The sequence below is a fragment of the Borostomias antarcticus genome, assembly GCF_949987555.1.
Source record: "Borostomias antarcticus genome assembly, chromosome: 14".
Taxonomy (NCBI): domain Eukaryota; kingdom Metazoa; phylum Chordata; class Actinopteri; order Stomiiformes; family Stomiidae; genus Borostomias; species Borostomias antarcticus.
The window spans coordinates 17288990-17304765 of record NC_140247.1 but is presented as its reverse complement, the minus strand read 5'-3'; the positions used below and the strand labels follow the sequence as shown (position 1 = coordinate 17304765).

Below are 15776 nucleotides of genomic sequence, written 5' to 3'. Positions count from 1 at the left end.
TATACTGAAAGCCTACTGCTCAAAACAAAGAGGGCACAAGATCCCTTTTTTGAGCATTTCATAATTTATTGTTACATAGACAGCTTGTAGCCAAGAAAAACCAAAACAAATTTTGTACAAACATTTTGAAATAAAAGTAAGCAAAGCGGTAAGCGGGTTATGATGAGACTAATCATTCAGTTGCCTCCCAAAAGCAAAACGGGTTTCCTGATGTGTCACTTCTTGCCCTCCACCATGATAATGTGATAGCCAAACTTGGTCTTGACGGGAGGGTCTGTGTATACAGGCTTGTCCATGGAGCTGATGGGCAAGGCAAACGCTGCATCCTGGAACGGCCCCGTCATCGACCCCCGTGTCATCCAGCCCAGGTCACCCTGTCCCCACCAAAACAAGTCACACACTCATCTCTAGCCAACGTGTGACATGGTTTAAAACCCTGCATCAGATGATCAACACATTACATATTAGATTTTCTGTAGACATGACATTATTGTATTAGCAAAATGACTTCATACAGTTGGAATATTATGCCATCTAGTGGAGAATTGCAGGTACAGCACACTCACAGCTGTATTACAGACTTCTGGGAAGTAGGGTAAAACAGAACAGTCCTATGGAATCTAGGCAACGGTGCTTTCATTCAGTGTTGAGACAGCTGTGCATCCCACAGAGACATGGTAGGACACACAGTGTCTCAGTGACACTGAGACCTTTACGGTTGGTACAGCAAGCCTACTGCAACAGATACAGCCATTACGTCTGAAGAGGACATGGGGATAAGTTAGCAATATTAACAAATTAAATGACATGTGTAGCCCTGTAGAAGGAGGTCGTCATCATGTATGTAGGTCAAGTACAAAGTAGAAAATACAAACATGCACACTGGGGGAAAAAGGAATAATCCCAAAATAATCCAGAGGTTTAAAATCTTTTGGATTTTTCAACAGAGTGCAGGTTTCCTTTTTTCTAATTGATAAGTGAGTGCTGAAATGATCTCTTACTCCTTGTCTGGCTTTGTCTTCGCTGTATTGCGAGGCGACTTCACTGAAACGAACCCCTGCCTTCAGTTTCTCCATCGCTTCCATGCATTTGCCATGTTTTTCACAAAGGACATGTCGAACCTGGGAAAGAGATGACAACACCAAACATGAACAAAACTTGAAGCATTGTGGCTTGTAATAATAATAATAATAATAAATTAATAACTATTATTATAGAGGGTTTTCACAGCCCGTCATCAGTCGGCCATGTTGGAGGTTGAAGCTACTGAATGTAGATAGCTAGCTAGATAGATAGATCAATAGACAGGTAGATAGACCTATCAATCTACCTATCTATCTAGTCGTTAGCCTAAACCTGAGCTTACTGCTAAACCTAAGCTTAAACCTCCAACATGGCCAGCCATGAAAACACTCTATAGTTGTTATTATTATTATTATTATTATTATTATAATAAATTACATTATCTGTAAATAGTAGGTATTGTGGGTTGTCTAGTCCCAGATGTGGGAATCCTGTCTTAAAGTTACAGTAGCTGATCTTCTATCCATCCATCCATCATTTCATAGCAGCAGATTCTCTGTGTAAACAATGCCCCACGTGCTGTTATGATTGAACCATGGACTGAACTAAGCAAATATTCGTATATTTGGTTGCTCCTGCAGGTGGACTAAAGTTGGATAACCAGTTAGCAGGCTAGCCACATGCAGGACAGCTTCTAACCAGTTAGCTAGCTAGCAAGCAAGTTACCTTCACAGCAGTACCTCCTTTCTGGGGCTTCTCCTTCTTCTCTGTCTCCCCACCTCCTGAGGCACCAGCACCTGGTCAAAAATAATTATACTCTTTATTCACTTATTCAACATATGGCACGTGTGGTAGGCTGGCATAGCTATACTGCTGGTAGCCAAAGCAGCATAGCTAGTAGTTGTAGCTTGCTAGCTAAGTTACCTTGCTAGTTAGCTTGCTAGCTAACGTTACCATCTCCCACAACTATCCATAAATATGATTCAATAACTATATACTAGCTGTATATACTATATATATATTCAAGTCCTAACCTTTGCCACCTTTACCCTTTGGTGGCATTTTAAAGAGTGTAAAACTTTGCCAAGGCGCTCGACAGCACTGCTATTCAGGCTGTACAGTTAACCGGACATAAACATGCGGTGAACTGCTCGCCGGCGCCGCAGCGCAAACGTCACTCCGTTTTCGTGTTTGTGAACAAGCCCTTTGAAACAGCGGCCGCATTATAATTGTCTGGGCTGTTGTCCAGAACACTCACTGATGCATAGCTGCATTTTGGAATTATGCGTGGTACTTCCGTGCTTTTGTGGAGTTTTGTTTTTGTTTAGCTTTTTGACCAATAGAAATACCTCTGGGGGCCGACTGTTACTATGAGAACGAGACAACACAAGACAGGTGACAGGCTATTCTTTTTTTTCTTGACAGCCTTCCGGTGTCCGTTGTTTACTTCACAAGAGTTTGATTCGAGCTTTAATGTAACGCATGTAAATATTGCAAGTTGATCTCATATGGAAATGTACGAGAACATTCTTTGTCTGGGCAAGGGGGGAGCAGCAGATGTATTTCTCATGAAACATGTGGAATCCAAGAAACTGCAAGCAGTGAAGAGAATACAAGCAGGCTCTCACAAGACAAAGTCAAATGGGGCAATTCTACAAGAAGCTGAAATCACCAGGAGACTGAAGCACCCCCACATTGTGAAGTGTAACAATGCTTTCCTGAACTCAAACGATGGATGCATCTACATAGTGATGGAGTACTGTGCTGGCGGGACATTGGATGACAAAGTCAAAGAGAGAGGCACAGATGACTATTTCCCAGAGGAAATGATCATGGACTGGTTCATACAGATCGCCATGGCCCTAGACTACATACACTCAGCTAAAATACTCCACCGGGACATTAAAACCTCCAACGTGCTGCTGACAAAGAGTGGTTTGGTGAAGGTTGGGGACTTTGGTATATCTAAAGTAATGACCAACACGGTGGACATGGCTCGCACATGCATCGGCACGCCCAGCTACCTCAGCCCCGAGCTGTGTCAGGATGTCCCGTACAGCTCCAAGTCAGACATCTGGGCCCTGGGCTGCTTGCTTTACGAGCTCTGCACCCTCAGACCACCTTTCACCGCCACCAACCTCCTGAGTTTGTTCTACAAGATCATCAAAGGAGACTACAGTCCTGTGCCTGAGGTGTATTCAGACAACATCCCCTCCCTGATTCAGAGAATGCTCAGGCCTGTCCCTGAGAGAAGACCTAGCGCTGCTTCCATACTGGGCATGGCCTACGTTCAAAAGCGCCTCAGACAGTTTGTCGACGAACACCAGGAGACAGCATGTCACGTGGATCCTGGATCCATCCACCCATGGGGAGGGAACTGCTCGTCACCAGCCCCTCAGAAGAGCTGGGACTACACCAAAGAGGGAGGAGGCCTGGGCAGAATGGCAGCCTCGGCTCCTCTTACACTGCCCCTCACAGAGAACCAGGAGGAAGAGGAGGAGGAGGGAAAGGAGGAGGAGGAGGGACAGGAGGAGGAGGAGGAGGAGGGACAGGAGGAGGAGGAGGAGGAGGGACAGGAGGAGGAGGAGGAGGAGGAGGAGGGACAGGAGATGGAGGAGGAGGAGGGACAGAAGGAGGAGGAGGTGGAGGGACAGGAGGAGGAGGAGGAGGCAGATGAGGGAGATGACAGTGTGGGACCCTGCCTGGGTGATGCTGAAGCAGAAGGGGATGTAGCCAGTGCCGGGGGCCAGTCTGACTACTCAGAGGACTTTGATGATGATGACCACAGCCTGTCCTCTGCAGAGGAGCACGGGGAGCAGCAGTCCACTCCCGTGGAGGACGTCTCAGTGGAACCCAACGGTAAGGCAAACTAGGACAATTATGAAAAGGCTCGGACCAGCAGTCCACACTGTCCAACAATGGATCACCAACTGTAATAGCCTGTCAATGTAAAATCAGTCATGGCCAAGCGCGGTCTGTCGTTGTAGGGGTCGGGGGGGGGGGGAGCAGGGAGGAGGGGCCAAGTTTGAGTGACAAATCCTACTAGTTATACCTTACCTAAAACCACTTGATATCAGATTGTTTAATTGAACCACAGCGTCCTAATAGCATCATACTTCAACGACTCATCCCTACCGGTCGCCTAGCTGTTATTCTAGCAGTGTTGTCAATAACCAGCCCTTGCCTTTTCTCCGCCCCTCGTGCCTTATATGGCTCTGGACATTTGTTTTGTTTGTAAACAAGTTTGTGCATGTCCCTTACTGCCATCTAGTGGTAAAATAAAATCAGTAAATGCAGCTTTACGCACACATGATGTGTCGTTCAGGCAGCAAAGAACGCAAGTCTGTTTCCCAGGCTGTGGGGATGCGGGGATACGATGGAGGAGTGCTTTGGGCAGGCATGACCTTTAACCTTTGGTTTGCAGTGAATCCTGAAGGGGCAGGGCATGGGGAGTATCCTGATGACTTTGAGGAGGAAGAAGAGGAGGAAGATGGAGATGTGATGGGCGTTGTCCACGGTGCCCGAGCTGCCTTGGACCTGACTGATGACAGGGGTGGGGACATTGTGGAGGAGGAGTTTCAGCTGAGGGATGCTGGGGGATTGTCCGTCACGCTGAAGACGTTGAGGGAGAGGTACATCATGGGTAAGCACATCATTCACATAGCAGGAGGGAAATAAAAACATTGAGCTTTTTTCAAAGATATTCTAGAGATGTAGGACTATATATTCATGAGGTTTATAATGTAAAATGCATAACCATTATGTTTTTAGTAATATAAATTATTCAAAGGGCCAGAAACGCAAACACTTTATTGACAAAGTATTGTTCACCTTTCAGAGGACATTGGCCCCTCTCTCTACAAGGAGATCAGAGGACACTTTGAGAAAGGCTTCAGTCCAGAAGACCTGAAGCCTCGCTTTGAGCACAAATTAGGATCCGACTGCCTGGAAACTTGCCATCTCATATTCACCACTGAACAGGAGGCAGTGTACGACTGGAGTGTGACCTTCATGGAGCGAGCTGTGAAGTAACCCTGGACACAAAAGGACTTCACCCATGACTTCACCTATGTTGCTCATATATTGAGGAGATTAGCATAATGTTTATCTTGGTATTCTACTGACTAGGTGCTGCCACATCCAAAGGGATTGGCTTGGTAGAAGACTGTGGTACTGATGCTGATGATGACACACTGGCAATTCACACTAAACTCACAAATCACATGAAAGGGTGATATTGCATAATGCTTGCGATGGATAGAGATGACTAGACGTGACCATCTTTTTTTCAGCCTCTTACCTTTCTCAGAATTCCACCACTGCGTTTCCTGTTTCTGAATGTGTCATGACTTTCTTTTTTTCAGATCTACCCAACTTTTTAAAAATCTTTTCACATTATGGCAGTCTCCAAAGATCACTGTTTACTGTTATAATATCCTATAAAGAAGACATTTGACTGCCCATTCCAGGTGGAAGAACAGGTCACCAGAGTCGTGTGTTAGCCATATCCAATGTTGGCCGAGGGCTGATCATATAACATTTATCAGGCACAGATTAGTTTTCTGACAGATCAGTTGACGCCGTTTGAACCAATGGCTGCAGTCTCGTTGGCTGTGTAAGCCTATGTCCCATCTGTGTCTCTGTGTTGTGTGTAAGGGATTGTTATGTAATTTGCTAGGTCTGTAGTTGTAGATGTAGCTGTTGGCATCACCTCTATTCCAGACAGGGATGGGAACTGTACCTTCTGCTCTCTTCTTTTCTTTCTTATTCCTTTACTGACTGAGCTGCCCAGTGAGATGAGATTCTTACTCTCAGGGTCATAGGTTCCAGACCCATTCTGGGCACAAAGAAGCATTTCATTGTACATGGTACCTTTAAATTATAAATAATATGCTAGATTTATTTATTTATTTGATTTGCTAACATTTCATGTGTTCATGTGTGTGTTTTTTGCTGATTGCAATGTATGTGGTGTAATGTTGCACAGCTTCTCAGTCTTGTTCATATGTGGTTACTGTGGGTGTTTGTGGCCAACAATCTGCATGTGTTTCCAACCGTAACTCATCATCTTTACCTTCTACGGACTGATATAACTTCAGGGCTAGTCATCATCCACTTACTTTCACCTAAACAATATTGTAATTTGATATGATCCATTCACCAGCCATAGATAGGCTACATGTCTTTCTTGTGGTTGATATCCCAGGCTTATGTTAGACTCTTGTGTGCTGAATCTGTGTGTGTAATGACTGGTATCATACGCAGAAGCTGTCTTAACGGAAAGCCTAGCTTCCTATCTAACACCATCTAGTGCTGCATCGTTTTTTCTCTCCCCCTCACACACACACACACACACACACACACACACACACACACACACACACACCATACATGCACACACTCATGGCATGCACACACATGCACACTCTCTCTCTCTCTCTCTCTCTCTTAAGGTTAGCCACAAGTGTTCCCATGACATCCACCCCATGCTTCTATCACCCACCCACTGCACAGGTAGACGCAACTTTCCCTCCATAAGCCACAGTGTGTCCCTCTAACTCATGGGACTTTTTGGGGAAGTTTCAGTTTCCCTGACCCACTGGCAAGGCTGACCTACAGGTTGGAACCTCCCCACGTGGACCAAAGTTTGCCACTTTTGACCCTGGACCTGAATGGCGTGGGCAAGTGCTTGTTTGAATCAGTAAAGCATGCCGCTCTCTCTCAGGACATCAACTGTTGATCAAGATCTCACAGACCTGGCTATCTAGAATCAGGGTGGAGCCGGCTCTCCCAGTGAGCTGCTCTACAGACTGGCGCTGTGTTTATTCTGGTGATGGTGGTGGTGGCTCTTAACGAGCTCAACCAGACGGGCTTCCTCTGTTCCTCGGAAACCACTCTGCGGTCTGGAGCCTAAAGAGAACACAAAGATGACGGAAAAGTTGACTGTTGGAGACAAGTTAATGACACATTTGATTAACGCTCATATGACAGTTTTCTGGGTTGAGAACTGAAATGCTTGAGCATTTACAATATACACCTGACCCGACCATGCAGACGAGCTGAAGGCCACTATCCAAGCAACCTGGGCGTCCGTAACCTGCCTCCGTGCCTCACCACATGGCCGCTGTAAACTGGGCAAAAGGAGTCCTGACCAAGTACTGTGTGCATAAACTGAACATACTTTTCAAAAGGTCGACATTTCTCTATTATAAATCCTTTTTTTATTGGTCTTATGTAATATTCTAATATTTTGAGATACTGGGTTTTTGGTTTTTGATTTTCATAAGCTGTAATCATAAAGATTAAAACAAAAAAGGCTTGAAATATTTCACGTTATGTGTAATGAATCTAGAATATAAATAATATTTTTACTTTTTGAATTAAATTACGCAAAATAATGCGTATAATAATCCAAAATATTCTACTTTTTTGAGGTGCACCTGTATACACAATATACACAATAAGAACACATATAAAACACCTCAACCTGCTCTGGACTGGAATAGGAATAAATGTTCCTCCACTCCCCCGTTCACCTACACCTTCACACTCACATGTTTCCCTGGGCTCTGGTGTGCGAAGGTGGCAGCTTCCTCTTTTGATGACATGAATTCCAAGTTAGACACCTTTTAAACACTTTCCGGAATGAGTCATCAAACTTGCTTGAATGCTAAATCAATATAATAAGCAAGCATGCTTTTTATGGAATGACACAGCATTTCTATTACATGTATTACAAAACTGTTTAGGCCTGGCCTTTCAGTAATAATGACCAGTAAATAGAAAATGATACGTTCAAAAACATACTTAAATGACAGCTTTATGTAGAATCATTCACTGCACTCTAACCTCACTCAACTAATGTTTTGGGTATAGATAGTTAAGCCTTTTGTGAATATGTGTGCAAATACACTGTTACAGCATCCATGCTGAAACAGTGGATTCCATGGTTTCTTAATATGAACCTGAGGAAGAGAAGCTTGTGCATGTTCAAGATCTTTAAATAAAGGTGACAGTCCAAGGTAATGACCAGGTAGATACATTGGTTTTTAATTAATAAAAACAATAGTGGTTTTCAATTTAAATCAGTCCAAGGTCATCAAGTACAAAATGGTGTGTATAGGCCGACCAACATATTGGGACATTGTCTAGTGTTCAACTTGGTCTATGCGACACACAGGAAGATGAAAGCATGCCAATGAAGGCCCTCTCACCACAAGCGCTTGTAAGAGGTCACTACTAGACAGGCTACTGTACTGTAGTCTCCAGGAAGTATGCCTACGCAGACAATCTTGCGCTGGTGTACTCAGCTGGAGACTGGCAGGCCGTGGAGGAGACCTTGTGCCAGGACATGCAGACATGCAGGCATACCTCCGGAAATGGAGATTGAAGCTCAGCGAGGCAAAGACAGTGTTGGTGGCCTTCCACCTAAACAACAAGGAAGCCAGACGTGAGCTCCGAGTGCACATCGATGGAAGACTCCTGTCATGCAGCGCTGAACCAACCTATCTCAGCGTGACATTGGACAGGTCGCTCACGTTCCGCCGACACCTTGAGTCACTGCGCAAGAAGTTAACAGCTCATGTGGCGTTGATGAGGCGACTGGTCCGATCAGGCTGGGGCGCCAGCGCAAAAACACTGCGTACAGCAGCCCTAGCCCTGGTCTACTCCACCAGTGAATATTGTGCACCGGTTTGGTGCCGCAGCTCTCACACCCGTCTCATCGATCCGCCTATCAACCAAGCCTTGCGCATCGTGACAGGATGCCTGCGTCCCACTCCTGTCGACAACCGTCCCATCCTCGCAGGCATCCAGCCCGCTGGCCTCCGCCGCACAGGAACCACAGCACATCTCGCCTGCCGGTCCGTGGAGCCTGACCACCTGCTCAACGACAGGCTCACTGCAACAGCAGAGCCTCCCCGTGTCTCAAGTCCAGACACCCTTTTGTGCAGCACGGGATCTTCTGCAGCAATGCAGAGATCTTAACATCAGAGAGGCAGGATGGGCGGACTACACCTGGCATGCGGAGAGGGAGGAAAACAACTGCAGACTGATTTCATCCCGGCCGCCGGTCCTTCCCCTCCCGGGATGGAGTTACCCAGTCCGGCGTGGGTGAGGCTTAATGGTCTCCGGACCGGCGTCGGACGCTTCTGCTCATCGATGCTCAGATGGGGTCTGGTATCCTGTGCGGCGTGTGAGTGTGGCTCTGAGGAACAAACCTCAGACCACGTCATCCAGGACTGTCCGATATATCGGGCACCCAACGGAATGCGTGGCCTGACGGTTGTGGATGATGAAATGGTGACATGGCTCCTGGAGGTGTGCCCAGATATATAGCACGGGTGACCCCTCACCCAGGCTTGGGGTGGTAAAAGGATAGCCCCTCGGCCCAGAGCCTGGGGGGAGAGGACAATTACAACCAACCCATACGAAGGAGAAGAAGGCTACTGTACTATCCCTATTCAAATGAGGACAAGTACAGTATGATTGGGGTCTCCCTCATCAGTATGACCTCTCAGCCACTGGCAACCACAGGTACTGCACACCCTCTTCAGACGGCCCATGGCTGTTTCTGAAGTGTGTCTCTATGGTTCCTTCAGTTAGTCCCTTGGTGATGGTCTCACCATTCTGAGCACTTTGTGCAATTATGCTGGTCATGTGAATGTGATTGCATAAATGATGAGCATGTTATTATGTGATTATTTACTGTTCACAAGGAAATTAACACAAATACTGTAAACAACACAGCAACAACAGTCAATCAACAATCTATCTATCTACCTATCTCTATAGAAAGCCTTAATCACAACAACAGGGGCAGATAAATTGACTGGATGACCCCCCCCCCCCCCAATATGTAATCAATATGGTCAATATGTATGCAATATGCAACATAGTCAATATGTCCAAATGTTTACTAAAAGCAACTTGTACAGTATAATTTAATCTGTGCTTTGGGGTTCATCGACCACATCCGCCTAGTCAAGCAGGGCCATCTGTCACACTAGGGTGTCAGAGGGAAGCTGTCAAGTGTGGAGCAGAAGTTTGTTTTAGAACAAGTATGCTGCTATGTCCGTCAACTAACAAATTAACTGTTGGTTTATGTCAAGGTGAAAACCATGCTGAGGGGCCTCAAGATAGACACCTGTACAATCATTTTGTGAGATGCTTATCACAACAGTGATTCCCATGGGTAGGAATATGATCAAATTGATTCCACCTTTGACACCTTTGGGTCTGTTGAGTGACATCATGGTTTCCTCACACCCGCCACACTACTTCCTCCGTAGCGGTTCCTACTATATAAGAGCCATGAGCACTGCTCTGATCACAACCACTTCACAGCCTCAGTCGAGAGAGAGAAGGAGAGATCCAACGAGAGATAGAGAGAGAAACAGAGAGAGAGCAGGACAAAATGATCAAGTCCATGGTTTTACTTTTCACCCTGTTGGGGCTTTGCAGGGGTGCCGCCATTCACCAGCAATGCCAGGAGCAGGAGGACCTCCTCCTAAGGATCATCGACGCCTTGAAACATCTTCAAACAAATCTAACTGACATAACGTTTGTAAGTATTATATTCTTCCTAATATCTTACAGTTCACATACCTCTTTGTACATACTATAAAGCGCATTGTGTGGCCTCTGGGTTTGAAATGCGCTATACAAATAAAGCTTTGATTGATTGATTGATACTGTAAGTTGCACTACATGTACAATGAGGTCCCTCTGTAATTGTCATACAAGTTGTTTAACTGGTTGAAGAAGGTGCAGCCCAGGTTGGGGACAGTAATTGGCTGCTGTGCCATGATCACATCCACAGAAGAATATACAGAAAATGTATATTAATTGATGAATGATTGTTATAGTTGATCCAACTCACAGTATGTTAAAGGTCTTGATATCATCAAGTGTATTAACTGTTCTTTCTCCACTCCATAGAAACATGGACATGACATCCACCAAACTGTCAAAGTTCCAACAGGAGACATGGCATACACCACAAACACAGTAAGTAACATTTCATCCAATCAGCATCCTCCTGAGCTGGTTTTGGACAGTTTACCAGCAACCTAACGGTGTGAGGAGAAAACCCTGTTAACTGAGCCCGTCTCTCTGTGTGTCATTGCAGTGCAGTTGCCAGAAGACATTTAGAGATGCGCTTGCTGTTGCGCTTAGCATGAAGACTCTGAAGAACAATGCTACCGACGCTCTACAGAAAAACGTTAAGGATTGGAGTCCCCTGGAGGTGAGTTATCTAGAGCAGGGGCTTGGTTAAGGACATGGTTGTGTCTTTGGTCGGCTACACAGTTGCAGGACTGTAGTTACAGCACAACTCCATACATTCAGCTATACTGCATTCTTTCTATCCTCAGCTCAGCATTTTTAATACGCACCCTGACACAGTGTATCGACTAGTGGGCTAGCATGGGCTCAACATGCCTGAGATACAACTTTAACAACACACACCTGAAAGTGGCACTGTTGCTCTGTGTAATGTTAGTAGTGTGTCTTGACACATTGACACGTTTAACATAACCATACCTGTCTTGAGAGACACCTTGTGGCTTCTATTACCAGACCACAGATTTAGATAGAGAAGAATATAGCCTACTATTAATTATTAACATTTTTGTTTTATTTGTTTGAATGATTCTTGTTGGAAAATACAAGTAAAGCATCAGAAAGCCCTTGCAAGGTTAGCGCCGTATTGAATCTGAAGACTGTTTTGTGTCAGGGTTTTGGGGGGTGAGGGGAATTTAGTGTGTGATCATTGGTTGAAGTACACATATGCTTATAATTCTTAACAGTAAGACATTCTCCTGTTAGCCATTTTCATGTGCTCACCTGCCAATTTCTGTCACTCGCCATCTTGTCCCAGTACTTCAAAATACCTAAAATCCTTAGTGCTTGATAGCGAAGCCCACTGACTTTTCTTTTCTTGACCTTTGGGCTTGAGTCAGACATTAAAGCTATTTTTCTTTTCTTACAGGACAATGGTGACTGCAGAATGCCTACAGAGAAGCTGAATAAAGAATCTGTCAGGAAATACAAGCTCTTCGCTCAGTCTTTGAAAAGACAAAATTGCAGATTGTGTTGAACCTATATTTATTGTCAATCATTTATTGTCGAGATTGCTATTTATTTGACATTCAGTGATTGTATGTCTAGTATTTATTTGACATTAAGTAATTGTATGTCTATTATTTATTTGGTATTATTTATTGTCTAATTTATTATCTCCTTGAAGGGAGTTATACAATGACATATTCAGATGTATCTGAAACATAAATAAACAGTATGTTCATAACATCTTGTCTCATGACTGGATTCATTTCCCTGTCCCACTACGTCTCAGAAAAAGACAAGATCAAACAGAACCAGTCCAGGCCCAGCTTGGCTGATGTGCGTGGCTGGCTTGTTTCTGTTCAGGACTGGTAGGACGAAGATAGTCATGCCACTGAAATAGCTGTGAACAGGGGCGGACTGGGACAAAAATTCGGCCCTGGCATTTGGTCCCTGACCGGCCCACTTTCAGAAGGGGGGGGGGGGGCTTACGCTTTGTTAAAGGACAATGCTCGTTTTTGATAACCTGCAGGGCTGGAGTGGGTGAACTAGCCACTAGGCCACTAGCCCAGCCGACGCGGTGAGATGGAACATGGGGGGGGGGGGGGGGGGGGGGGGGTGCTGCTGCGCGATTTGTTGACGGGGGGGGGGGGGGGGGGGGGGGGGGGGGTGCTGCTGCGCGATTTGTTGACGGGGGGGGGGGGGGGGGGGGGGCTGCTGCTGCGGCTCTCTAACGGCCCACGCAAATGACACCTGAAACTAACAGAGGGAGGGGTGGGGCCTACATATGATTGGGCCAGCCCAGTGTCAGTATAGAAAATGGACCAATGGGCCGCTGTCCCTGCTCTATGGGCCGTTCGTTAGCTCGTTTTTTTAGATCGGCCCACAAGTAGGTCCGGCCCACCGGGCATTTGCCCGGTACGCCACATCGCCAGTCCGGCCCTGGCTGTGAATTTAAATGACATGAAATTTAAATGGCATGAAATAATTTCTGATAAATTAAGATAGGTCTTGTCGCCCTATTTCACATCAGTTCCAATGCTTCCAATGCTAATCCAGTACAATAAGAGTGGGATAGCCAGTTAACTCATGAGCTCACAACAACTAGCAGCAGCTTCTATAACATTAATGGTAGCGGTCAGTGGCTAAAGCAGTGACACTGATGATAACATAAAGTCATCCCCACCGGGTCTTGAACCCTGGTCTCCTGGGTGGGAGTCCAAAGCTGTGACCACTACTCTACTTGTGCAGTGGAGATCGGCAGGTTGATTTTGGTGTCCTTGATTTTGGTGTGCTGGGACAACAACTTCTAGTGGTGCCAACAGAGAGATGCAGGCCAACATTGTCCGGAGGGAGGGAGGGAGTGAAGGAGGGAGGGAGGGAGGGAGGGAGGGAGGGAGGGAGGGAGGGAGGGAGGGAGGGAGGGAGGGAGGGAGGGGAGGGAGTGATAACCGGACAAACGCTATACTATGTGGGCTGGCTTCCAGCCATGCACAAAAAACAACAAACAGACACAAACTATCCAATAACTTTTGGTTGTAGCCTTAAAGGACAATAAATGTATGTGGAATATTCAAATCTTCACAAATCTGCCCAAGATGTACAGAATAATACACAGGATCCTCTGTGGATAAAGAGGTTTTTGCTGTTTCTATTCATTCTAGCCATTTACAGAATCTCACACACGTAGGCACGCACACACACACACGCACGCACACACACAGACACACACACATATTCTCAATCACATCGCCCACAAACACACGTGTATATATATACACACAAACACCTCAATTCAGTTTCCTGTCTTTGGTAGATTAAGGATGTAGTGGTCACAGAAGCCAATTTCCCCTAAGAGAGTCCCTTTAGGGGCATATGCCTGCCACAGATGTGTCAGGTAGACTATATTGGGCTTATCAGGAAATTGTTGTTGTCTGGAAACTAGATTGTGGGTCTGGCACCTGTTGTGGAGTCTTTAAAAGGGTAAGAACTTCAAAAACACACCGGTGAACTTTGGAGTAAGAAGGGAACTTTATTAACAAACTACTTCCTGGTTCTGAAGCGTACAGGAGTCGTGTTCCGATCCTATATCTCCCATAAACAACTCGCCCGTTTGGCCTGCTTACTGTGAAGGTGTTGCTGTGAGCGCTTCCAGAGGGCGACTTCTGCACAAGTATTGACCCAAAGGACATATACTTCCATGTCCTTCTTTCACCAAGGCACAGTAAGTTTTCTCTGTTTTGCCTTCCAGGGGGTAGAGAGAGATTCTACAGTAGCTCCTTTCATGGAGCTGGCGGCCACTCATGTCAAACCCGTAAACCCCTGCTCACCTCTCCAACTTGGGGTTTGTGATAAATTGGGAGAAGAGCATTGCCATGCCCTGCCAGCAGGTGACCTACATGTATGTCTGCAGCTGGACACTGCAGATGAAGGCTCGACTGACCTGTGTCTCGCAGGGTGGACATTTGATCCATCCTCTGACGTTTCCGGGTAGGTCATTCAGTGACAGCTTTATCTGTGGTACTAGCAGCTTAATCTACTGTAGCAGTCACTCATGCAGTGATTCCCTTGTGCCTCCTACACATGCACAGTACTGAAGAATATAGGTAAAAGTCTACAGAGTCTTAGGGGCGAATTCACTAAAGGATTGCGCAGCTTTTCCTGACGCAAAGCCTGTGCAAATAAGTCAAAAATTATGTTTGCTATTTACAAAGCCCTCGCAAAGGGTGAAATACGGTGTTAACTGCGTTGCGTTCGTCATTGCGTTGCTCTGCGCCGGTGTTATTAGCTCATATTTAAATTAGGTAATATGGGCGGAGAATGTTCCCCTTTCTATGCAAATGAACATTATTGCAAAACCCGCCCAATTCACAAACATCGGCGCAAATTGCCTCACGCAGTTAAAGTGAAATTAATACCGTTTTCAGAAACGTGGTGGTATTTAAGCGCAAGGGGTGTGTCGCGGCCAGCCTGTCCGCTGATCATGTCAGCAGTGATTGTTGCGAGGCGAAGGCATCGCAATGCCAGGCATGTTGTTCGTGAGAGAATATTTAGAAGAAGGTCACTTTTTGATTTAACACTAGAACCACCGCGGTAACTGTTTGGACACCAGAGCGCGCAGCTCTTCAGCCAACTGGAGGATGAAGTCGCGTCTGGGGAGGCTCAGTTGACTATGCGTCTCTCCACCCGTCCCCAGCGAGTCCAAGCTCCCCCAATGAATATAATAGCCTACATAGCACGAAACTGTGCGTATAATAGTCTATACGCGAAACTGCGCATTCCCTATAGCTGTTCATTGAATGGCTGGGGGCCGATATAGGTATAAATAAATAAATAAAAACATAGCCTACACAATATTTGTTTTATTTGAATGGTCTTGGAAATATTTTGCTTTTGTATCATAGGTGACGGCAGGTATCATCTTCAGCCAGGGATGATGACTCCCGTGCGTAATCCTTCCAACGTTGGAGAGGCGGCATACAACTGGGCTCACATCAGGACGCGCGGTGTGATTGAGTGCACATTTGGAATCCTGAAAAGCCGTTTAGATGCCTAGATCGTACCGGTGGGGCAATGTTATACACTCCCCCAGAAGTATGCCAGATCATCCTGCTGCAACTTGCATAACATAAAATGACAATTTTTCCTTTGTTCGTCTTTTTAAATCATTCCACCTCCGTTTGCAGTCT

The 15776-nt window shown here is 45.8% G+C and overlaps 3 protein-coding genes across 3 annotated transcripts; 2 read left to right on the top strand and 1 right to left on the bottom strand.

Annotated features, from left to right (window-relative positions):
- Window positions 1–92: 92 nt before the first annotated feature.
- Window positions 93–2349, bottom strand: pin4 (protein (peptidylprolyl cis/trans isomerase) NIMA-interacting, 4 (parvulin)). The gene is made up of 4 exons (XM_084448286.1): window positions 2058–2349; window positions 1750–1820; window positions 1002–1121; window positions 93–374 (listed from the first exon to the last, which is right to left on the bottom strand). The coding sequence occupies exons 1-4, from the start codon at window positions 2083–2085 to the stop codon at window positions 216–218; spliced, it is 378 nt and encodes a 125-aa protein (XP_084304412.1). The 5' UTR covers window positions 2086–2349; the 3' UTR covers window positions 93–215.
- Window positions 2350–2466: 117 nt separating this feature from the next.
- On the top strand, window positions 2467–3461 carry LOC311317456 (serine/threonine-protein kinase Nek4-like; the record flags this gene model as incomplete). The annotated part of the gene is made up of 1 exon (XM_084448538.1): window positions 2467–3461. A coding segment is annotated over exon 1 (930 nt), but the record flags the coding sequence as incomplete, so codon positions are not given.
- Window positions 3462–3632: 171 nt separating this feature from the next.
- Window positions 3633–5876, top strand: LOC311317455 (uncharacterized protein; the record flags this gene model as incomplete). Its single annotated transcript, XM_084448537.1, has 3 exons — window positions 3633–3882; window positions 4448–4666; window positions 4862–5876. The coding sequence occupies 3 exons, from the start codon at window positions 3633–3635 to the stop codon at window positions 5053–5055; spliced, it is 663 nt and encodes a 220-aa protein (XP_084304663.1). The 3' UTR covers window positions 5056–5876.
- Window positions 5877–15776: the final 9900 nt, after the last annotated feature.